The sequence below is a fragment of the Typopeltis vanoorti genome, chromosome 3, assembly GCF_054136105.1.
Source record: "Typopeltis vanoorti isolate ZY-2024b chromosome 3, IOZ_Tvanoo_1.0, whole genome shotgun sequence".
Taxonomy (NCBI): domain Eukaryota; kingdom Metazoa; phylum Arthropoda; class Arachnida; order Uropygi; family Thelyphonidae; genus Typopeltis; species Typopeltis vanoorti.
Genome location: NC_143551.1, coordinates 156,227,081 through 156,251,868, shown reverse-complemented (window position 1 = coordinate 156,251,868; position 24,788 = coordinate 156,227,081). Strand labels below are relative to the sequence as shown.

At 34.9% G+C, this 24,788-nt stretch overlaps 2 protein-coding genes and 1 long non-coding RNA gene across 4 annotated transcripts in view; 1 reads left to right on the top strand and 2 right to left on the bottom strand.

The window, feature by feature from the left end:
• Positions 1 to 7,588, bottom strand: part of LOC150108690 (protein white-like) — a 72,526-nt gene extending 64,938 nt beyond the window's left edge. Inside the window, exon 1 of the mRNA XM_090415362.1 lies at positions 7,166 to 7,588. Coding sequence (XP_090271488.1) covers positions 7,166 to 7,588 — 423 coding nt within the window. The remainder of the gene's footprint in view (positions 1 to 7,165) is intronic.
• LOC150108689 (uncharacterized) overlaps positions 1 to 24,788 on the top strand; it is a 134,540-nt gene that overhangs the window by 82,518 nt on the left and 27,234 nt on the right. The gene's annotated exons all lie outside the window — the stretch shown is intronic.
• The window catches only part of LOC150108688 (protein white-like), a 46,452-nt gene continuing 44,447 nt past the window's right edge, over positions 22,784 to 24,788 (bottom strand). For both annotated transcript variants that reach the window (XM_090390921.1, XM_090390920.1), the window contains one exon: positions 22,784 to 23,075. In XM_090390921.1, the coding sequence (XP_090247047.1) occupies positions 22,974 to 23,075 (102 nt within the window). In that variant the 3' untranslated portion in view covers positions 22,784 to 22,973. The remainder of the gene's footprint in view (positions 23,076 to 24,788) is intronic.

Genomic DNA, 24,788 nt, shown 5'->3' with positions numbered 1-24,788 from the left:
CATGAGTTTATTATTATTTATTTATTCATTTCTAAGAAAATGATCTTGAATATCCTCTAACTTATTGATTTCTCGTTAGGAGATGAAACCAGTTAACTAACTTTCATGAAAGTCAGTTAGCTGTACTTATTTAAAAGTCTGATGAACTCCGTCTTAGTCGATAACGACGATACCCCTTGGGTTTGAAATACCTCGGTTCGAATCCTGTGTAGGATGTGTTTCAAGTGAAGGTGATTCAACCTGTCACATACTGAGGTGGAAGAGTTTTTCTCCCTGGAAACAGGTTTTTTCACCCATCAAAACAGGTAATGTAGTATTATGTCTGCACGCAATGCAGTACAGTACATTGTTTGTATTATGTAAGGTCTCATAGCCTTAATTGCTTCAGCTGCAACTTTGGACAACTCTAACCACAATCCCAAAACAGGATTTTGCACCACAGAATATCGTGTGCCCACTTTTCCAGTTACTGCCACTACATATCATTGAAAACTGAGTGATCATCATTCGTTTCCAACAGTATGGAAATGTATGGAAATTGTTCTCCTGCTCTAATCTCTTGTAATGTTTTATTATGGAGGTTATCTCAAGGAGCATATATAGCGTTTTTTAAGATCGTTCCAATAAATTGCAATTACCAATGGAACCCGAGTAGAGTAATTGCTCCATTCACTCAAAAGTGTTACTTTTGCCATAGTGATGAAAATGTGGACTATTTTTCCTGCGTTTCTGTTTCGCATATTTTCCTTTACCCAATTTCCGAATGGTAATTGGGTAAAGGAAAAGTAAAGGCGCAAGAATGCTCTGAATAGGGAAAAATTTAAATCATGATTAAATTGATCCCTCGAACACTGAATCTCTGTATAATTTTATTTTTTAGTTTTTCTACCTCTTTTGACTGCAGGTGCTAAATACATGTACGGATAACGTTGTAGAAATGTCCACAGCGTCGGTGTGGACATTTAAAATCGCATACACAAGCATTTATATTCATGAAAATTTGCAGGTAGTGGAGAATGGAAGCCACCTTCGTTTACGTCACTCCACAAGAAGAATAATATATTGGAATATAATACAAGAACAAGATTAAGATCCCTGGATATTTCGAACCAAAGAGAAGCTCTGTACTCTGCTTGAGAACGGGATGGAACATTTGATAGAAAATTGCAAGGGAGTGTAATCTATTTTATAATAATAAAACTGGGCTATAGTGTTGAAGAGCCTTAGAAGCTCAGTTGGTTTCGACAGAGCAATTCGGTTGGAAATCTCTGGGCTCGAATGCTGTTTAGAACGCGAAGAACCTTTATCAGGGATTTTCAATGAAGGTAAGTTAGCCAGTCTCTAAGGAAGTAGGTTCTTTCCTTTCACCCGGAAATTTTTTTTTTTTTTTTTTGTCCCTCAAACTGGACCAGTGAACACACATATCTACAGACATGGAATCCTATCAAACAAGGAAGGAACCGGAAACTACCTTGTTCTATAATAATAATTCCCTAGTAAAGTATCATATCTCCCCTATCAATTGCTAGTCTGAAAGAAAATATGCATCGTGTTGTCGGAATGATTGGCGTTTCTGCTCTTCAACCAATAGGCTGTTTGGCCACTGAGGATATTGCTATTTTTTAATATCCTCAGATGAAGTTTGTAGTTAGGTTTGAGAGTACTACTCTACTTATTGAAGATCTGAATAGCCTTGGAAATGCTTCACGTTGGTGTTTAAAGTACTATTTCTAGATTATCAAACTCTCAGCCCACCAAAAAGAGACTAATATTAAATGCTAAACAAAGAACAAAAACGTGTACATTGCTTTGAAATTCATTTTTTCTAGACTTTTAAAATTGTTTCTGTATTTTATGTGTATAATGAATGGGTTCCTATCCCAATTTTAACGGGAAATGTTTAAAGAAGGAAGAGAATACGACTTGCCTGTGCCATTTTTCAAGCGCTCACTAAAGATAATAAACTCTAATCATATTGATACTGGTTAGATAATCCAGAAGAATACTTGAGAGACTAACACGAGGAATAAGTACGTGGGTGGTCTCACATCTTGTGACAGGCCACTAATATTCTCATCTTACCACATCATCATCATCATCGGTATCATCATCACGAACCATGGGCTCACTGCCCGTTGGTGTTCGATGCCTCCTTGACTATCTTCTTCCAACTTTCTTTGTCCAGTGCACAGTGATGCAGTTTCCGTACACCCATTCCACACCAGTCCTTTATGTCGTCTATCCATTCTCTGTATGGTCTATCTCTTCTGTTTACACCGACCATAACCAAACATGAATGTCTTTATCTTCCGGTCCTCACTCATTCTGCAGATGTGTCCAAATAATACCACAGCGAGATAAAAATTCACGATTTGTTTGTTAGTAAGTAGATATTGTTCTACCTGGCCCACGCTCATGTTGAGAGATGAGTGTCGGTAGGCTGGAGTGATTTGATTACGAGATAAATGTGGGTGAATTCACACTAAGTCACACATTTGAAAAATTCCAATCTTTTAATAAGATCTTAACGTTTAACTTTTAATAATAATGATGATAATAATAATAATAATAATAATAATAATAATAATAATAATAATAATAATAATAATAATAATAATAATAATAATAATATATTATTATTATTATTATTATTATTATTATTATTATTATTATTATTATTATTATTATTATTATTATTATTATCACGGTGTCTCCATGGAGTCAAAAGACTCATCGCGGGAGACCCCACATTGACACACTAACCATTATTTACACAATATCTATCATACTTAAATTTATTCACAGACGAAGCATTCACAACCACCTCTGGCAAAGCATTCTGCCCCTTCACAATCCTCCACGTAAAACATCTAGTCCTAACACTCTTGCTAACCACACTCTTACACTACATTGATGGCCCCTTGTTCTCTTCCTTCCTGCACTGGTGTTAAAAATGTCATCAGTATCAATCCTGTAAAATATCTTTAATAATTTATATGCTTCTATCATATCTCATCTCCTACGTCTATCAGCTAGTTTTTGGAGCCCACAGATCTTAAATCTATCCTCGTAGGGAACATCCCACAGACTTGCAACAATCTTTGTAACTCGCCTCTGAATCCTCTCCACCATTTCTTCATCACCAAGAAATCCAGGTGAGCAGATCTGTGCACAATAGTCCCAATGCGGTCTTATTAATGCCTTATAAAGTGGAACAATAACTTCCTTATCCCTGCTTGTTAGTGCGTTCTTCAACAACCATGTAACTTGATATGGTTTTGGCAATCTTTGCAATATGTCCTTTAAATTTAAGTTCTCTGTCCACAATAACTCTCAAGTCCCTTGTCTCGTCAACTTCTTGCGTTCAGTTTCATTAATATAGTAAACAGCATGTGATCTCATCCTCCCGAAGTGCATCACCTTACACTTAGCCACATTAAACTGACAGCATTTACCTTAGTCCATACCGTCAGCCTATTTGAGTCATCCTGCAAGATATCTAGATCATCTGAATTGACCATCACTCTTCCCAATTTTGCATCATCAGCAAACAAGTGGATATTTCCTTTCAAAGTATTCCCAATATCATTGATGTACAAATTAAACAATAGAGGACCAAGTACTGAGCCTTAAGGTACACTACTAGTCACTTGCATTCTCCTGGACTCAGCTCCTCCGTAAACCACTCTTCGGTATCTATCCACCAGCCATCCTCTAATCCAAATCACCAGCTTCAGATTCATACCCATTTGCTCTAATTTATGCAACAGAGTTCTGTGTGGAATCTTGTCAAATGCATTTGCAAAGTCCAGCAATATCACTGAGTAAGGATTTCCTTTATCCAACTCTACTGTTACTTTATTAAAGAAAGTAAGCAAGTTACTGAGGCAAGACCTACCTTTCACAAAACCATGTTGCCCCTTATAAAGTATCATATTGCTGTCCACCCAGTACTGAATTCTAATTTTTACCAATTTCTCCAAAACCTTAACCAGCACTCCAGATATATTGATTGGTCTATAATTTGCAACCTCAGTCTTGGAGCCTCCCTTGTGCAGTGGAATTATTTTACCCTCTTTCCATTCTATTGGTACTTTACCAGAACTGAGGCTTAAATTAAACAGCCTGGTTAGAGGAGGTGCTAATTATCTTGCACATTCTCGTAACACATGGGGCGATATGCCATCTAACCCCAATGGCAGTATTAGCATTAAGGTTCTGTAATATATTATGCACTTCTATTTTGTCTATCTCTAGACTTTCATTAGTCAATGACACATTTGACACAGCGCTATCACAACCAGGATGACACCCTTTTGCAAAATGATCACTAAGCAACTCAACTATTTAATTTACTTCTGTAATTTCTCTACCATCAACACTTTTTAAAGTAATCTTTCCATGGTTATTCTTCCTTTTACTTGCCACATAGCGAAAGAACTCCTTAGGGTTTCTTTTGGATTCTTAGCTAGCTTCCTCTCATAATTAGCTTTGGCTTGCTTTCCTTACCATACAGGTTACTCTCTTTGCCTGTACCTTGTAGTGCTCATGGGAACGCTCATCACGTTTTCTTTTTAATTCCTCCACAACCGTTTCTTTATCTGCAACTCCTGCTTAATAATATTATTCATCTATCTTACTCCTACTTGATTTCGCCTTCTGACTGGGAATACAGTCTGATTACAGCTTTCTTTAAATATTCCTTGACAATCTCTCACGCACCATCAATATCTCCCCCTTTCAAATTCTCATGCCATGGCACTGCTGAAAGCTGACGTCTCAGCTTGTCATAATCACCAGCCTTGTAATTCCACATATACCCCTTCTTAACAGAATCTTCAGAACCTCTTACAATCTCCCAGGTCAAGACCACATGATCCCTTTCCCCAAGTGGAGAGAGTGTAATTAAATTACTTATTGATATGTTCTCCGATGTTATGACCAGATCTAACACTCTAGAATCTCTTGTCCCTTCCATTACATACTCTCTCAGGTAGTTATCTCTTAACAACTGTATAAACTCCATTTCCTTTGTTCCTTGAGACCATTCCTTCTCCCAATCTATGTCCCCAAAGTTAAAATTCCCTATAATAATTACTCAACCTTCACTCATCGTGCTAATTTGCAAATACATACTATCTACATTCTCCCTTATACCCCTTGGATTATAGCAACAACCGATTACATATTTCGCCTTGATAATCTCTATCTCACACTAAACAGCCTCGAGTGAACTGCCCTCTACATACCTGTCACCTTGAGGCACTTCTACCTTTTTTGGCTTTAACGCTTCCTCTATCATTAGTAAAACCCCTCCCCCCAATTCTGTCATCTCTGTCCTGCCTGAAAATATTGTACCCCTTACATTCAATCCCTATAACTATATCATTCTTAATTAACCAAGTCTCACTAATTCCTACAATTTTTGGCCAAGTTGTAGTAATGACAAAAATTCTTCCCTCTTATTCCGAATACTTCGAACATTAGTATACACAAACTGCAATACTCCCTTCCCCCCATAATCTTCCTGTGTGTGAATTAGCCAACTCTCTATACTGTTAATTTTCTGCGAATAATTAATCCCAAATTCACAGCGATTAATGACCTTTACTATTTACAGCTGGCTCTATCACCTGCTGCCCAAGCAAATCCCGTTTCCCTGTTTTTTGACCATTTACTCTATCCTTTATCAATAAATGTTCTAAATGCCAAGCGTCCAATCCATTTAAGTGCAAACCATCTCTCTTAAAATACTCCTTCCTTTTATCAAACTCATCTCAGACATTCATAAAATGAATTCAGTTTTCAGTTTCATTTCTTTGCAGAAGCTTTTACACAATTTTGACATCATTCCATTTAATATAATTGCTCTTATATTTAATTCATTACTATCAAATCTTGGTAGCACACACATGGTCTTTCTACTCTCGCTCTTTGCATTCATTGCTATCATTAAATCCTTAAATCCTGTCTCACAGAAAATCTTTCGTTACCTAGATCATTCGTCCTTATAACTGCAATAATCTCACTCGCTCTATCTTTCTGCAATCTCACAGCCTCAGTTATATCCTTAATCTTTGATCCTGGATAACACGCTTTAATTACTCTACCACTCTTAATTATAGAATCCCCATACAGCACAATATCTTTTCTACTCCTTTTTTAACTTGACATTCGTTGTCCCCACTGATGCTAGTTTTTGTCCCTGATCTCCTCCCACATTCTTTTGTATATCGCTCAGAAACCTCTGTGTGTGTATTTCTGCACTATTTATTCCATGCACACACACACACACACACACACACACACACACACACACACACACACACACACACACACACACACACACACACACACACACACACACACACACACACACACACACACACACACACACACACACACACACACACACACACACACACACACACACTCACACACACACACACACACACACACACACACACACACACACACACACACACACACACTCTCTCTCTCTCTCTTAATCGGTTACTAAATAATCTGTCATTCTCATTCCATGTCGTTCTTAATCTCCCATACTTTCTATTCCATAAAAAACATTAGAACATATTGGAATGCTGAAAGATAGACTATACAATTTGGTCAGAGCAAAATTATAAAATATATTACAGTCATTTAAAAATGTCAGTTCCTTTGTCTCAGGAGAACTTGTACAAGACAGTTTACACCACATGCTTCTATCAGTTACATTGAGATATGGCTGTATAAAAAAGGAATGTTTCCTATGAGACTGATTGCACCTAACTGTGAAGTCTTGATGATCACTTAAACTTGGGACATTAGACAAACCAGATGTATCATCATATATTACACTAAAACTTCGGTGTTTATACGAGTCAATTAATACAGGCAAAGTAGTTGATACATTAGAAGATGCGAAATGGACTGCATTATCTTTCATTTCTACCTTGACATCAGATTCTGGAGATGATACCATAGACACACAGGATGATAAAGATGTTAAGTAATCTGGATTGACATCCCTAGCAACTACAGAAGAAATGGTTGACTCAGACGACATATCAAAACTAGAAAATAAAGGATTGATGTCATCACTACCCAAGATTTTGTTTGGCAGGTGAGAATTAACTGTAGCATCAGAAACTGAATGGGACAATACATTGATATGCACACATTCATCTGAATTGATGAAAGGATTGTCGTCACCACTACCCAAGATTTTGGTTGGTAGGTGAGAATTAGCTGAAGAATCAGAAACTGAAAGGGACAGTACACTGGTATGTATACATTCACCTGATAGTTGGTCTTCAGCAACCAGATCAAGGCCACTTAAATGTTGATTTAGATGACCATACTCATTTGGCAAGTCTGACTTCTTATCATTTAATGATACTAAGTCATCTATAACACTGTCACTTGAGTTGTCAAATGTTGATTTCAAATATTTACCCAGCTTAAATTTACTAAGTGGGATAGAAACCATCGTTTCAAGATGTTTAACCTCTGACAATGGCTGCCTCACATTACCTATATCAGAATTTTTAGCCATTTGACTATTTGTAACGTTCAGATCTAAGTCCATCATAGAACTTTTTGACGATTCCCCTTGTTGACTCTTACCTATCTGTGTTTCCTTCTTTGAATGCCGTTTTCTTTGGGCAGACACAATATGACTTATGCATGATCAGTTTCCCTGCTTCCTGACAATCATTACCTGAAGCTCCCTGCTCCGCAACACATATAAACGCTAACAGCGCACAAAGCCATCGAAGGTCGATATGCAATCGCCATTTTAATAGATGAATTTTATGTTGTTTGTTGTTTGCTAAATGTCAGTAACGTTTTTTTATTTAAAATATCTTCAGAATTGAGTTTGTTATCGAATATGAAGCAGTTTAAGTGCGATTTTTGTTAAATAGAGATATTTATTTGGAAATCTTAAGGCGGCAGTAGTGAAGTTTTGTATATTTGCGAACTACACTGTTCTGAATGATACCACAATTCGTCGGACAATCACTTTAATGCTTCTTCTAAGCAAAGGTTCATCATCGTTATTGTCATCATTCGTTTAATGATTTAGGTCTGTTACGATATGTTCTGGTCTCAGAAGTATGAATAAGTCTCTCCAATGGATGACGGTCTACATTTTACAATTAAAAAACAATCAGCTAACGCCTTTTATTCCCTTATAGGGAGTAGGCTCAGATATTATTTTTATAGCTTTGGTTAATATCGCTGCTTATTGTCAAAAATAAATTATCGAAAAAACTTGGAACTACTCAGAAAGTGTAGTTTACCAATAAAAAAAGATGTCTTTGATGTTCATTTATTCAGTATTAGTTTTTAGGGTTATCAGTAGCCCTTAAAAGTATATTGAAGGCAGAATATTCAATAAAGTATATTTATTGTACAGCATAATTATGCTAATAATATTTATGTAAAAATAAATTAACACAGATCTCAATTGCTAATAAGAATTTTTTATACATTTTGCTTGGATACACACTAATTACCAGAGTATATGGAATCATAAAAGTTAACTGGAACCTATCGAATGTACAGATAGCGAAATATAATCTTTTCTACATGTTGAATTTTAAGAGAAACATTCTCGACATTTTTCTGCTGCTTTCCAGAAATGAGATGATGTAATTGCTTCTTCTATTTCTTTGACATCAAGGCAGTGGTTGAATCTCCAAGTTCTGTATTTCATTATAACAAATAAAAGAATAACATTAATTAATTAATAAAAAGTTATTAAATGTTTAAATCCTTTTTAGGATTTTATGTTTTATCATTTCGATCCACTTTATATTGTCTACCAATCAATTTCTCTTTCATGCTTTTTTAAAAATTATATGTTCGTTATTTGTACATTCCATGCGATCTACGTTTTGGTACTATTATATAAATTCAGGTTTATGTTTAAGCACATTTTGATGTCAAAGGGACCTGAAAAACAATTACACCATCTTATCTGCGAAATAATTCTAAGATACGTTTCGCTTTTCATTGGTCTTAAAAATATAGCAAGATGTATTCCTAATCTTTTCTTGTTTCACATTAGTAGAATAATTTCATACTATCTTTCCTCTAATCATTCCACTACAGAGTAACACAGCCAACGAGGTTGACTGTGTAGAGTGCGCCTTCATACAACAAGCGTGTGGCATTACTCTAAGAGTTCCATTATATGCACATAACATTCCTTCACAATACTGACTGTAATATATTTAATTTCAATTTTTACGTCCTTTATAATTTTCACCCCCTGCCACCTCCATATATGACCGTTAATTCACCTTCACTTGAAAAGCACTGATAAAGGTCCTTCGTGTGGGATTCGAACGAGTGTTTCCATCCAAAGGGATTCGTCTATACCGACTAAGCTATGACGATCCTTGTTTACCAATTATACGATTTATAAGCGAAAATGATGTAATTATATTTTATATATAACATATTATGATTATTATGTTATAGATTCTTTTTCTTTTCAAAGGACTCTATAACACTAACTTAAGTAGGGTATACTATTTATTTACTGAGACTTTTACAGAATATTCTAAAAAGAATTTTGGAATTATTAATTTACGAGAATTCAGTATGACCCGGACTTTAGATCTTATCTTTGAATGAAGTTTTCCTAAAACATGTCTCACCACAAAGACAATAATAACTGTCAGGATACAAGACAAAGAAGAATAACAAATGTAAATCTATTACTACTTAGATGTTATCTAAATCAGCAAAATGCAATGTCATCCCGCAGTTTCAGCGGTTTACCATTTATATATTATATATAATCCGACTTGGATACAGTAGGTTGCGAAACAAACCTATGGCTAGAAAGTGAAACTTGTGGGAACTTCAGAAAAAAAAAATTAAAGAAAAAAAAAACGGATACTTTTCGACTAAACTCTCTCTGTATTAATTCAGAAAATATTACACGTGCTAAAAGTCTCTACCGATTCCCCAATATCACAAAAACATAGCGGACTGAGGGGCAATATACATATGGCGCTGATGACGTATGAGAGAGTGTTTTCTCTCATCCCAATGGTAAGTGGTGTAGAAACGCTACATCACTAGGGAATTATTATAGAACAAGGTAGTTTCTCGTCGCTATCCTTGTCCAATAGTATTCGCCGTAGACAGTGGGTTCACGGGGCAGGGTGGCCTCTTTTGAAAGGCAAAAAAAAAAAAAACAGTTTCAGGGAGAAAAAGTCTCCGTATGAGACATGCTAATTCCCTTTGATTGGAAAGCCTAATAAAGATAATTGACGTCGAAGACAGCATTCGAACCGAAGTCTTTCGAACCAAATGGCTCCGTTGAAACCAATTGAGCTACGGAGGCTCCATGAGAGAAAGCAGAGGCAGAGAACTAGCTACAAACTGAAACAGAGCAAATTGAAGCAACATAATCAAACTGTTAAATCTGCACGAAGCGGGATGCAGTTGGAGAGTAGTAACAAACTAGAAAGAGAAGTCTGAATCTTCAAGTAAATTTAATTTATAGCAACTAGAGAATTGCATTACTCTTTAATAAATAGTCATTTCTACCAGGAAAAAAAACATAAAATAACTGAAAAATTCCACTATTGTTTTAAATATATTGTAAACAATAAGTACGCCATTTAATATATCATCATTATCATCATCATCATCATGAACCATAGGCTCACTGCCCATCGGTGTCCGATTCCTCCTTCACCATCGTCTTCTACCTTTCTTTCTCCAGTGCATAGTTTCGCAGTTTCTGTACACTCATTCCACACCAGTTCTTTATGTCGTCTATCCATTCTCTGTATGGTCTACCTCTTCTGTTTACACTGTCCATAATACCAAACACGAATGTCTTTATCTTCCGATTCTTGCTCATTCTGCAGATGTGTCCAAATAATTGTAGCTTCCGTTTTATAATCTTCTGCATTTGATTCTCCTTTGGTTGTATCTTCCGACAGATCTCTTCATTTGTGACTTTCTGTAACGATCCTATTCTCAGAATCTTCCTGTAACAAGTTCTTTCAAATGCCAAAATTCTTTTTCTTGATTCCTTATTTATTACCCACGTTTCAGATCCATATAGTACACCGCTAAAGATGCATGTTTTCAGTACTCTTAGTTTTGTTTGTAGGATGATCACATTACTTTTCCAGTGTTATCCATTGCATTCAGATTTGTTCTTCCCTTTGCAATCCTGATCTTTATTTCTTTTTTTGCAGTCCAAATCATATGTCGTTTTACTTCCTAAATATGCGAATTGTTCTACATTTTCTATATCAATTCTTCCATCCACTTGTATCTTTTGTTTCATGTTCTTCTCACTAAATACCATTGTCTGTTTTTTCTAAGTTCATAACACGTTCAAATCTCTTCCTTTTTCTCATTTAACAGTTTCAGTGTTTTTTGTAGTTCTCTTTCGCCTTATTCAATAATAATAATGTCATCTTCAAATCTCAGATTGTTAATTCTCATCCCATGCACTGATATTCCTTTTGCATTTTCCTTCATTTTATCCATTGCTCTTTCTAAATGTGCGAAGAAAATGCTCGGTGATATTGGGGGCCCCCCTGTCTAGTACCTCTGCTTGTTTTAAACCATTTCCCCAAATCAGAACCTATTGTAACTGCTGCAACTGCATTCTTATAAAGAAGCTATTAGTTTTCTGTCAATTCCATACGACTCTAGCACTGCTAATGTCACTTTCTGGTCGATACTCAAATGCCTTCTCAAAATCAACAAAGCAAGCATATATGTTTTTGTTTTTTCCTAGCTTTCTCTGTTATTAACCGCGTTGTCAAAATCCTGAATTGTAGTTCTATCTTTCCTAAATCCTGCTCGCTTGTCTGCAAGGTATGCTTCCAAATTGTGTCATCAATCTTTCTGTAAATATCATCATCATCATCATCACCTTACCAAGATGACTTGTCAAGGCAACTGTTCTATAATTTTTACATTCTAACTTTTCTTTCTTGTATAACGTCACTAATATCGATTTCACCGCTTTGGCATTTTCCCTTCTTTCTATACCATATTACATAGTTGGTGCATTTCTGTAACCATACTTTCGCCACCATATTTAATCATTTCTGCATTGATATTATCATTACCAGGACTCTTGTTGTGTTTTAGCCGTTCTATTGCTTTTTATACCTCTCCTCTTAAAATGTCCATATCATACTCATTACCTGGTGGTGATATCAGCTTCAATTCTTCAGTCAGTTTCCCAATGCTATCTAAATCTAGTTTTTCTTCATATAACTCATTACAGTATCTTGTCCACCGCTATACAATTTTATCTTTATTCATCAATACTTTGCCTTTTTCATCTTTAATTGTAGTCTATTTTGGTTGCCACCTTCTATTAATGGCTCTAATCATTTTATACACCTCCCTAGTTTTATGCTCTCCACAGTGCTGTTCAATATCATTGCATTGAGCTTCTAGCCATTTCGTCTTATCCATTCTGACTGCTTTTTTCACCTCATTACACCTTCTTCTATATTGCTCCTCTATTTGTTCTGATGTATCTCTTCTTATCGTTAACATTCTTTTCTTTTGTCCTAACTTCAGTGTTTCTTGTTTAATCCACTTCTTGATCTTCTCTTCTTCTGGTACTGTTTCTTCATCTGCTTCTTCTATCGGCTTCATTACTCCTTTCACTCTTAGATTCGAATTTTGTTTCTTTTTCCATACTTTTAAGTTTCTCTTCTAACACAGTTCTGTACCTTCTTCCTATTTCTGCTTCACTTATTCTTGCTGTATCTCTTCGTATCTGATGATGAGGTTTATATTTTCTTTTTAATTTCAACTTGATGTTTGCAATCGCTAAACTGTGATCCGAGTCTATATCCGCTCCTTGAAAAGTTCGACATTTCGAACTGTACTGATGTTATCCATCTTCTTTTAATCGTAATCATATCGATCATGTTCTTGGTTTTCCCATCATTTGATCGCCACGTCCATTTTCTACAGTCCTTTTTAAGAATCTTGTGTTACAGATCATTATCTCGTGGTCCACAGCAAATTCTAGCATTCCTCGTTCATTTCTTTCTCCGAAACCATATTTTCCCATGACGCTCGCTCAACCATCATTATCTATTCCGACTTTGGCATTCCAATATCCTTCAATAATTAGCACATCTTGCTTTGGTATTGTTTCTGTTGTCTCTGTCAGATCTTTGTAAAATAAGTCAATATCCTCTTCTATGCTGTCAGAATTTATATATAATCTGACCCTTGAAGAACGCGGGTTTGAACTGCGCGGATCACTTATACGAGGTTTTTTATGAATAAATATATTGGAAAATATTTTGGAGATTTGCGACAATTTGAAAAAAAAAAAAAAAAACTCGCAGACCAATCGCGTTGCTGAGAAATACGAAAAAATTAAGAAAAAAGTCAGATATGTCATGGATGCATAAAATATATGCAAATACTGGTCTATTTTATCATTTACTACCATAAAGTATACACAAATCTATTATAAAACAGTTAAAATTTATCAAAACTTACGCATACAAACACTTACAGACTGTACATGGCCATTTGCAGTCGAGAGAAATGTAAACAAACGTAAAGATGCAGTGTTAAATCATAACTCCATAAAACTGACTATTATTAATTAGTTAAATAGTTAAAATAATTAATTAGAATAAAAATAAACATCTTATAACGATAGGCTAGGCTACCATAGTGCAATCTTATTGCTGCTGCTTCGTTATCAATGCATGAATCGTTATACCTGTAAATAAATATGAATAATTTCTTTTTCCCATTATCTTTTCATTTTAGATGTCTAGTGTTAGTAATACATATAACATCTACAGTGTTTGTATTATTATACAGGGTGTTCGGGATAAATTTGACAGTTTCGTAAGGAAAACGAAAATCTTCTTTGTATCTATTAAATTTAATGAATTGACAAAAAAACATTACAGGCAGAGTTAATTACAATGCTATCAACAAGATTTACTCAAAATAACCACCATTAGCATCGATCACAGCTTCAATTCTGCTTCGGAACCTCGAACAAGCTGATGCTACAGTCTCCCTGGGAAGGGCCGCAAAAACTGTTTTAATTTTATCCATTAACTGGGCTTTTGTATTACTAGAAGTGCGATTGGTGTCTTTTTCAACTGCGCCCCATACAAAATAATCCATGGGGTTAAGGTATGGGGAGTTTGGAGGCCAAACATTTGGACTGGTGAAGTCGTAGAAATTTTCAGACAACCATTTTTGACTTTTCCCAGAGGTGTGGCAAGGGGCCGAATCCTGCTGCCATACATACGGCCTACCATTGCCTACCCTTGTTATCCAGGGCTTGACTACAGTTAGCAACTCCACGAACAAAGCCCGAATTCCAATGCCAGGGTTCTTCAACACCTGTTCCTGCAGATTTGCGAGGAATTCTGCTGTACGAACGCAATCAGATCGTCTGCTAGGGATCTTTCTTCTTGCTACATCCTCGTAGTCACCATTGCAAGTCTCTAGTTCATGCCTGATTGTTTTTACTGTATTCAGGGAGCATTGGGCAGCAGTCGTAATATCCTTATTTTGATGGCGGGCACGAATCATCATGATATTTTTATACTGTATTCAGGGAGCATTGGGCAGCAGTCGTAATATCCTTATTTTGATGGCGGGCACGAATCATCATGATACAAGTTATTCTCTTCCATGATTCAGGTGGGTTCCAGCTATCCATCCTTTCTGACATCTTGTATATGAATGAAGAAGGGTCCAAACTTTTAAATGAAGAGAAGTGTGTGTTAATACATGTAACTTACGGAAAAATATAATTGATTATAAATATGTCAAATTTATCCCGAACACCCTGTATAAGACAATATTGATGTAAGTACTGACAGACATACGATTCATCCTGTAAACAACGACGTAAACGTACGGTATCGATAAACACAGAACATTTCTGTAAACGTATTTTCACTTCCTTATAATTTTGTTTAATAACATTTTCTTCTCTCTAGTTACTTTATTGTAAAAATATAGTATACATACCATATAAAATTTGTGTTAATCGACTGTTTATGTTATCGGTAAGGCTACCGGTTATACGCGGATTTTCGAACAACGCGTGGGGATCGGAGCCCAACGCGGGAGTTTAACTCCCGCGTTGTTAAAGGATCAACTATATATATGTGCGTGTGTGTGTGTGTGCGCGCGCGTTTTGAGTATACAGTCTACATATTTAAAAGTTAAGTGAAGTCAAATTATTAGGTTTTTTTTTTATTTCATTTTGCAGACGTGAATAATTCGTCACTCGGAAATGGGAATATGCTATCTTTGCTGAGCCAGTAACGCAGAAGCTGATACTTCAACAAGAAAAAAAAAGTGTGAGATGTGAGAGAGAGAGAGAGAGAGAGAGGGAGAGACATAACAAATTAGGGAAAATATTAATCCGCAAGTTCCATAATGAATGACATTTTCTGGCATTTGTAAAAGTAAATGAAAAAAAAACGTGTGTGTGTGTGGGGGGGGGGGGGGGGTATTGCTTAATAAAAATTTTAATGTCATCATAGTGAACAATTTAAAAAAAATATATTTTCAATATGCACAGCGAATTTCATGAGAAGTTTGCTTTTGGTAGTCGTAACAGAAGTCTAAAATCAAAGTTTAATCAACAGCAGCTTTTTTAAAGTAATATTTGGGCTTGTAATTTAGCTAGTTATAAAACGGCGTGGATACTAAACATGAAAAAAAAAAAAAAAAAGAAAATCTGCAAACAAAAATTCAGAAAGCTTTTTTTTTTTTTTTTTTTTTCAGATTTTATAAAATTCAAACCTGCGTTTCATTTTTTGAGATATCCTTTATCATTGACATCGATAATTCTCGGTTATATCAAAAGATAATAAATTGTGCAATAATAAAATTATTATGTTATAATTTATAAAAATCAAGTGGATAATAGATCCAGCATTATTTCAAAGCCGAATGTAGAAACTATGAAAGTTTCGTACAAATAAATTGACCAGAGAGCTTACTGAAAAACGCCCTAGCGAGGACCACTATAGAGAACACGCACGCTGCCCAGGCGTCCTTATATTTGCTTTCTAATTTGGTCCATAAAAGCGAATATATACGGACGCCTGTGCAGCGTGTGTGTTTTCTAAAGTGATCTGCGGTAGGGAGAATCGTAAAAGCTGACGGGCGTGTTCCCATAAGCTGTTGGTCAACTTTTTTAACTTATTTGTACGAAACTTTCATAGTTTCTACATTCGGCTTTGAAATAATGCTGAATAATACACTTAACTTTTATAAATTTTGCGTCGCCGAACTGAAGCCTTTTGGCTCTTTATTTTAGCAATTATTATGTTATAATATAATGATTATATTATAATGATTATATTATTATTTGTTATATTATTGTTATATTGATAAAGACGTGTGTCTGTTAATCGACTTTTTGATTGTAATTTGATACAGTCGAAATATTGATCGAGATTATTGATATAATTCTAGATAATGAACTGAAATATGTGGTCAGTAGGTAAACACGAAACTTCAGAGCGATACAGGACAAAGAATTTAGGATTTCACATTACAACATGTTTGTATACTGCCTTACTTATTAACATTTTTATAATTCTTTCATATTTATTAACGAATACAATATAATTACAAATGCCATTTATAATATATTTACTTCATATGAGGAATAAGAAAAACCGAGAACTATAATGTGCATACCATTGATGATACTGCTAATGCAGTAGGATCTATACGAAAATTATTGTTTGTGAATTTCGCATCACTCTGAAATGCTGCTCATTATAACAATAATTGTAAGTTAAATGAGAGTTGTAATTTATTGAAAGGATAACTAAAAGGAATATCCATTGTCCAGTAAAAATTGCAAAAATACATAAAAGTACGTAGAGTATTGTTGTTGCTATTTTTAGTGCAGTTTTAAATATTTTCCATGGAAAAATACGTGGGATTTAATTTCTGTGTTAGTCAATATGAAATATGTCACTGTAGCTGTATTTTACGGAGGTATTATTTAGAACTGTGTTGAAGCAACTAAGAGTGTATAATGTTCGTTGTATAATGCCTCTGCATTTTTCTGCTCATATTGTTCGGGGGGGAGTAAAAGCCAAATTTACAGTAGGAAAAATACCGCTATCTTTGTAAGAGATCGATTAAGTAACCAACTGAAAAGCCCTTATAAATATTCTTCAGCTCTTAAGTGGGACTCAGTCCAAGGACTTCCTAACAAATTCAGCCATGAAAGTGCTTTTTTATGGATGAATAATTTTATTTCTTTACGGAAGGGTGTGCTAGATCTGAAATAGAGCTGTTTGTCATGCCTTTGTACAAATAATATGAAAATTACTGAGATATTCTACAGTGATGATAATAATAGTAGGTTTAGGCCTTCTGGGATTTCGTTGTACTAACTCCTGAACATCAGAGACCTTAATATGCAGCGAAATCATGCCTAAACACAATTAAACGCATTCAACAGAAGGCGAAACATTGAGTACTAGGGAAAACTCCTGCTGAATTTAACAGGAATTTCGTCTAATTATCACTTCAATGTATTAATATGTTCTCTTCCAAACAGAACTGTACTTCTTAAAACACGTGCTTATATATCTTAGAAAGGTAGCACAATATATAAAAATTAATAATCACTTTATCAAGAGGTCTCATTTTTTTTTTTTTAAATAGCAACCTCTCACACAAGAGACCCAAAACCTATAACACAACGATGCCGTGTGTTGTCAAGTGATTAAGGATTAAGAAGAAGAAGAAGAAGAAGAAGAAGAAGAAGAAGAAGAAGAAGAAGAAGATGATGTTTTCATAGAGGAGCTTGAGGTTATAGCCCTTGGAAACAAAAAAAAAATGAGTGCGAAAAAGCATGTTTCAGGCATGAAAGAGGAGGGAATGAGAAGTTAGCAATGTTCCTTCTATTCATGTAGTTTTGTTGAGAGAGAGAGAGAGAGAGAGAGAGAGAGAGAGAGAGAGAGAGAGAGAGAGAGGAGAGAGAATCTATTAAGCAAATTTATGTCTTCTGAAGGTTGCTTAAATAAATCATAAGCCATAAATTCATAAATTAAGCATTTATGCTTTATGCTAAAAATGCTTGATGTTATCCTATTTAGCGAACCACTGTAAATATGAGATCAGTGTTCTAAGGGAAGCATTTGGGATGTTTACAGTTTTATGAATTGTACAGATAGGAAGTAGCGTCTTGAAAGGGAAGGATACTAAGTTTTAAGGAGACAGAGTAGGTTATAAACGTGAAGTTTTAGCTACAGGAAAGGTTAAAGCTGTAAACTCAGTCCAATCACAGAAAGTTGATCTTGCTTATACGTCGGACTGCTATCAGAAAAGTAAGGGAAAATAAAGAAAGATATTACTTGAAAGTAATAATGCGGGACTATATTTTGGTAGGAGTGAAGTTCACCAGGTTGTCTTCACGCCACTGGACAACGACAAGGAGATTAAACCTTGCCTTAAACCAGTTTTTCAGCCTCTTGGTACGAGTAAAATACTTATATCGGATACAGTTGTACTTGTGCTTATCATTTATTCATGTAGTTTTGAGAGTTTTACAGTAAATAATAAAATGTAGGATATCTATGAATAAATTGCATTAAGTTTATTGGTTTGCAGTATTTCGACATATTCATACACATAACGATATCCTGCCGATAATATTTAATACAAGGTAAGGGTAATGTGGAGAAAAGAATGATCTATACATGTAGTCATCCTAATTATTTTACAAAGGAGACAAGGACAAGGATATTGTGTTTCATCTGCGTTGTCATTCTCATATGCAACAGAGCCTGTTTAACATAAATGGGAGTCATATTTCCTTCCTAACTCGGTTATACATGAAACATGCACGACATGAATAATTTTCTGAATATTTTACCTTTCACCTTAAGCTAACAGACCAAACTGAAGTTTAAAGAATTAGTGAAATTTCGGAAGAACACTTCCAGATAAAACTGTGTTATCCTTGAATCATGTTTAACATATTTCTTACCCTTCAGAATAATCAAGTCTTAAAAAAACGAAAGAGTAATTTTTTCTTCTGTTCTGTCGGTGATAACAGTCATCTCTGAGGTGGCTTGAATTATCAGTTCTGAATATCGTTGGATTGGAGTTGCGAAGCGTGATTGAAATTGTATTCATACACGATGAAGAATGATTAAGTATATTAAATATTGTAGAAATACATTATTAATTGGTTAACATAATTAGCTATAGCTTGTATGTTATCATGATTAAATAAATCTTCACTCCTCCTAGAATTCCAAAACGGGAGTTTTCGATTCAGAAAGCAAGTGGTTTCTAAGGAGTTGATATGAAACACTTTTTTAAAGATCACACACACACACACACACACACACACACACACACACACACACACACACACACACACACACACACACACTACGAAATAGCTACTTCTACTACTACTACGACAACGACAACTACAAAATAGCTGAAGTGCCACAGATTTTACTCGAAGTTATGTGGAACATCCAAAGCTTGCAAAATGGAAAAGCTACAGGTGAGGATGGAGTTATAGCTGAAATTCTAAAAGCAAGTGGAGAAATTATCAACAAAATCTTAACAGAGTTATTTACCTTATTTCTGAAGAAATATGATGTACCAAGAACATGGAAGAAGGCTACCCTAATTCTGATACGTAAAAAAGATGAAGTAGAAGACTTGACGAACTATCAACCCATCAGTCTACTATCGGTCGCTTACAAAGTGTTTACAAAACCATTACGAAACCAACAAGTGGTTGGTTTCGTAATGCTGTTCGTAATGGAACGTCAGGACCATCATATCAGCATACATCTTGCAACAGCAGAAATTCATTTCAGTGGAAATATTTCTACTGTGCAGTATAAGACAGGGTGATACAATATCTCCAAAATTATTCACGGCATGCCTCGAAGAAATATTCGAACTTCTTGATTGGGAAGGGAAGATAAAATCTGAAGAAGAGTCTGAAGATAAATGGAAAATGTTTAAGCCATTTATGCTTTGCAGATGACAAAGTTATATTTACTTCAATTGCGCATGAATTATATATATATAGACTTGTATCCATGAACTCCAAATTGCTAACAAAATAGCTAGCCTAAAGATAAACCTAAAGCAAGACTTAAGTTATGTTCAATAGCTATTTCCAACCAGAAATAATAAAAATCAACAATGATGAAATTAAACAGATAGATCATTACATATGCTTAGGAGAACAGATATCAATGGAACAAAATATCATGGAAGAAAGACGCACGACTTGGGTGGAAAGCATTTGGAAAATTACACTCAATATTCAAAAGCCAGCCATCATTATGCCCGAAGAGAAAAGTTTTTCACCAATTTATTCTTCCTACATATGGCTGCCAAACTTGGACACTAAATGCAAAGGAATGCAAAAATTAAGAAAAGCAATTTAGAATGGAATGAAGTATGATTGGATCAGAAACGGAATACGTGGATAAGAAATATATATATATATATATATATTCGGGTTGACCAAAAAATTGTAGGTAGAATTTTTTTTTTTTTGGAATATTAAAGCCCATAACGAGGTACTTTCAGTTAGAATCCTCAAAGTATAATTATTTCATTTTAGCCGGTTTTTTCAGTGTTCAAAGTACCTCTGGTAGATCATTTTGAGAATAGCTGAAAACTTCAATTTTCAGTTATCTGAGATCTTAAGATCGTTCCCTTTTTGGAAGAAGGAGGTCCCATATATTAAATCTAGTAGGCAGTTTAAGGCGGCGAGAAACTATAGGTACTTTGTGTTTCGCTTTATTGCCAAATTTCTTACATGGCAATTCGATGCTCTTAGTAGTTTCTATGCAAAAATCCTACAGAATCTACTGTACTTGGATATAGCAATTGCTGGAAAGAATAAAAAAATTCCTGTAAATAAGCCTATTGGAGAGTCGCAGTTGACTTAATAGTAATTGAGAAATTTTGTTCTAGACTAATTTGAAAAATTGAGTGCAATTAGAACGGAGGAGAGAAAACTCGTTGCATTTTGCTTCAAATAGTGCAGGAGATTTATGTCGGAATTCTTACAATAGTATGTTTTACTGTGCGCTCGAATGGGTGATCTGAAGGATAGAGAGCATTGGTGGAGCAACGTTAGTGAATAAGGGAAAATGTCAGCATCTCTTTGAATGCGTAATATGCAGATCAAAGAGTTGAAAGCAGGATGAGTGCTGTTGATTACATTTATTTTATTCCATTCCTCATGCGATGGCGTGTTTTCGGCCAAATGGATTTATCGTCAAGTTCAGTTCAACGTTCGTTAGCAAGTAATGAAAGAACAGTAGATGTGTTTCTAAAATTGTGTTTCTGACATATTTTCACCTCCGCAAGTTTTACTCTCCTAAGTATATACACTTATACACTTCAAATTACCATCGATGTTAATTATATAGTTTTTTTTTTTTTTTTCTATTGAAACCTTCGTACTGCTTTTCATTTTTGGGATGAAAAGGCATTTGTTCTCTTTTACAGAAGTATATCCAACTTTTCCTTTTCTGTTTTTTTTTTTTTTAGTTTTTTTTTTTTAATTTTTATTCCTGCATCACTGCATGTAAACTGAACATTCTGGAGTGTTTCTGTATCAACATTTAAGATATAAATTGTGCCATGAACAATTAAACACACACACACAAACACAAATTTTGTAACTATAAAAGTTTCAGCTAGCTTTTGCATATTTTCAGTGTGCTGCAGTTACTTTTTATCGTTTTTTAATTTTAATACATGTCTCTCAATCTTTTTTAAGCACCATTTACACTGGCTTTCATAAATTAATAAACAAAAAAAATTGTAATTCAAGCGGAAAAAGAAAATTACATATAAAAGTTTGATGCAATATGTAAAAAGTGACGCTGTCTGATTAGCCGTCTTCTGTATATGCAAATACATGCGATATAAAACAGGGAGTTTTGGACTGGTTTTCCATTTCGTGACTGGAGTGAGAACAGAACATTTTGGGACAGCAAATATCACGAATTGAATTTTTGATTTTTAATAATTTGAATAATATAATTCAAATCAAATACAGATAAAGCAAATACTTAAATATTTATAAATATAATATTATGGATTTTTAAAGTAAATATTTAAAGTATATAAATTCAAGTTAATCAAAAATAGTTATCTTAATAATGTTTACTAATAATTTAGGAGTAAATTGTTTTGTGCAAAAGATACTTAAATATGTCAGAATTCTCTGAATATACTGTATTTGAAATAAGCGACTGTTATATCAGAACGCTAATCCCAATCAATAAATTAAACACCATTATTTATAACAGTTTAAAAACTGAGTGAGGAAGTGTCCCGCCTTATACTGTCAGTTTATGATGCAGGTTAACGAAGAGAGTGCCCGAGAAATAAAATAGTAATAGTGAACTGGAAAGAAATAGAGAAGGAATAAAATAAAATAGAAACAGGGAAAAGAACAGACGAAGATAGGAGGGTGTTGTATGTGTGTGGATGAGAGAGAGAGAGGACTATATAAGTGGTTCCACACAGGCTCTGTGTACAAAGTATATAAAGTTTTGATAAAGCATTTGGGACTTATTATTAAATTTATTCAGGAATAATCGAATCACAGTCAAAACATCAATAGCAATAATACATTTATTATTATTATTATTATTATTATTATTATTATTATTATTATTATTAATGAAATCTTGAAAAAATGAATTTAATGATGCGTGTGATGCAATCTAAATGCATATCATTTTACAACTGGAGATGTATTTAACTTTATTCGGATATAAGATACACACAACCTTGCTTACAATATCAAATTAATTCTGAGCTCAATATGTACATGAAGAATTTTGACATCTTGAATTATATGTACAATAGTGTTTGGAAGACCACTCGGATTATTCCAACGCTTCATTCGATACCTTGACAAGAAAGATTTACCTTTTCCTGCTAACCTTCAGCAGGAACACCAGATATGCTGCAGCGCGATATCCTATTAACAAGACAACCAGCATCCCCAAATCGAAACTGAAATTTTCCTGGAATTAAAAAAAATTAAATATTAAGAATAAAGCTAAACAGCATTTGATAAGGGGCATGAACTATTAAAAAAGAAATGTAAATAACAAAACATTATTCTGTAGGTGGGGTGAATGAGGGACAGCCGGTTTCTTTTCATTTTTTTTTTCCAGTTTTTAATTGAAAAATTTCTTATTTTTATTTAAAAAAAATTATCAGACATACAAAAGCCAAGATACTTCCGTATGAAAAGGAGTAGTATTTTTTTTTATTAATTATTTTTCAGATGTTAATATTTTACACATTTGAATGGCCTAAGTAGTCTATGATTCATTATGCACATATTTTAGCAATAGTTATTTATTCTATAAAAGAAATAAGCTAAGAACGTCTGCATATTAAGAAATAAATAAAAAAAAGAGCTTAGTAGTAAGTTTACACCAACCACTGGGGCATTATTATCTCGATTTATGAGTGAATCTACTAATAAGGGTATATACGCTGTTTGGAAATAAGTCAACGGATCCTCCCCCCCCCTCACCTTCCCCCAAGGATAAGTTTCATCGTGCCATGTAACGAGTCACGTGTTTGTAGCCAGTATAAATTGGAGGAATATGATGCTCCCAAGTTAGCGCAACTATGCCCGTGTGAAATGGCTCCAATAAGTAAACAGATGGAGTTGGAAAGAGGTATTGTGATTAGAGGCCTATCTGTTCAGAAAATTGTTAGCGAATTGGGCCATCCCAGGTCAATAATCAAATAATCAGTGATACTATACTGAGATGGAAGCACAAGGAGTCAACTGCAAGTGCTACCCGCAGTGAACGACTTACCACACTCACCGAACGTATGGGTGCTCCGAAGGATAACATGTAAAAACCGGCATTCGTCGGCCGATGCGTTGAACACTGAGTTCCGCGCATCGACTGGAACAAATCTGCACAAAAGCATTCAGAACCGAGGCTCACAACATGGGTTTCCATGGTAAGACCGCAATATGCAAGCACGATATTCCCGAATTACCATGCAGTGTTGTCTTCAGTGCTGCAAAGAGCGCGTACAGTGGGTCATCTCTGCAGAGCAGTTGGACAGGTGGATGTGGCGGATGCCCGGTGAACGTCTCTTACCAGAGTGATGCGATGACTACAGTGAAAAGCTGTCCTATATCTTATTGTCGCCATGGTGGTGTCCGTTAACTTCTTTCCAAGAAGCGTAGGTCTGATAATATATTATCATGAAACGATTGAAAGGTAAACAATGAATAACTACCTTAACCTGTTTTTGGTTTATTTCCTAAACCAAAGTGTGAAAGCTTAAATTTCAAACTTATACTGAAACCTCTATCGTATTATCACATCATGCTCTTGGAAGGTTGCTTGTTGCACAGTCTACTTAGTAGTGAAAGAAAGCTCGACATATTTGTACTTCAAAATCATCTCAGGTTTCCAGCCGTCAGGTGAGTCAACCGATTTCATACGGCGGTGATAAAATTTATCCTTTTGGAAAGAGCCACCGTTGCTTAGTCGGTATCGATAATACCCTTTTGTTGGAAAGCATAGATTCGAATCCTGTTTGGATCCTTTATTTTATAAAGAACCTTTATAAAGATTTTTTCATCTGAAAGAGAATTAGGTCACCGTTTTTCCATACCAACCTTCCTAGAAATTCTGACAGCAATGATATAGCTATAGATGTATTAAATTTGTGTCTCACGTAAGAAGATGAAATTGAAA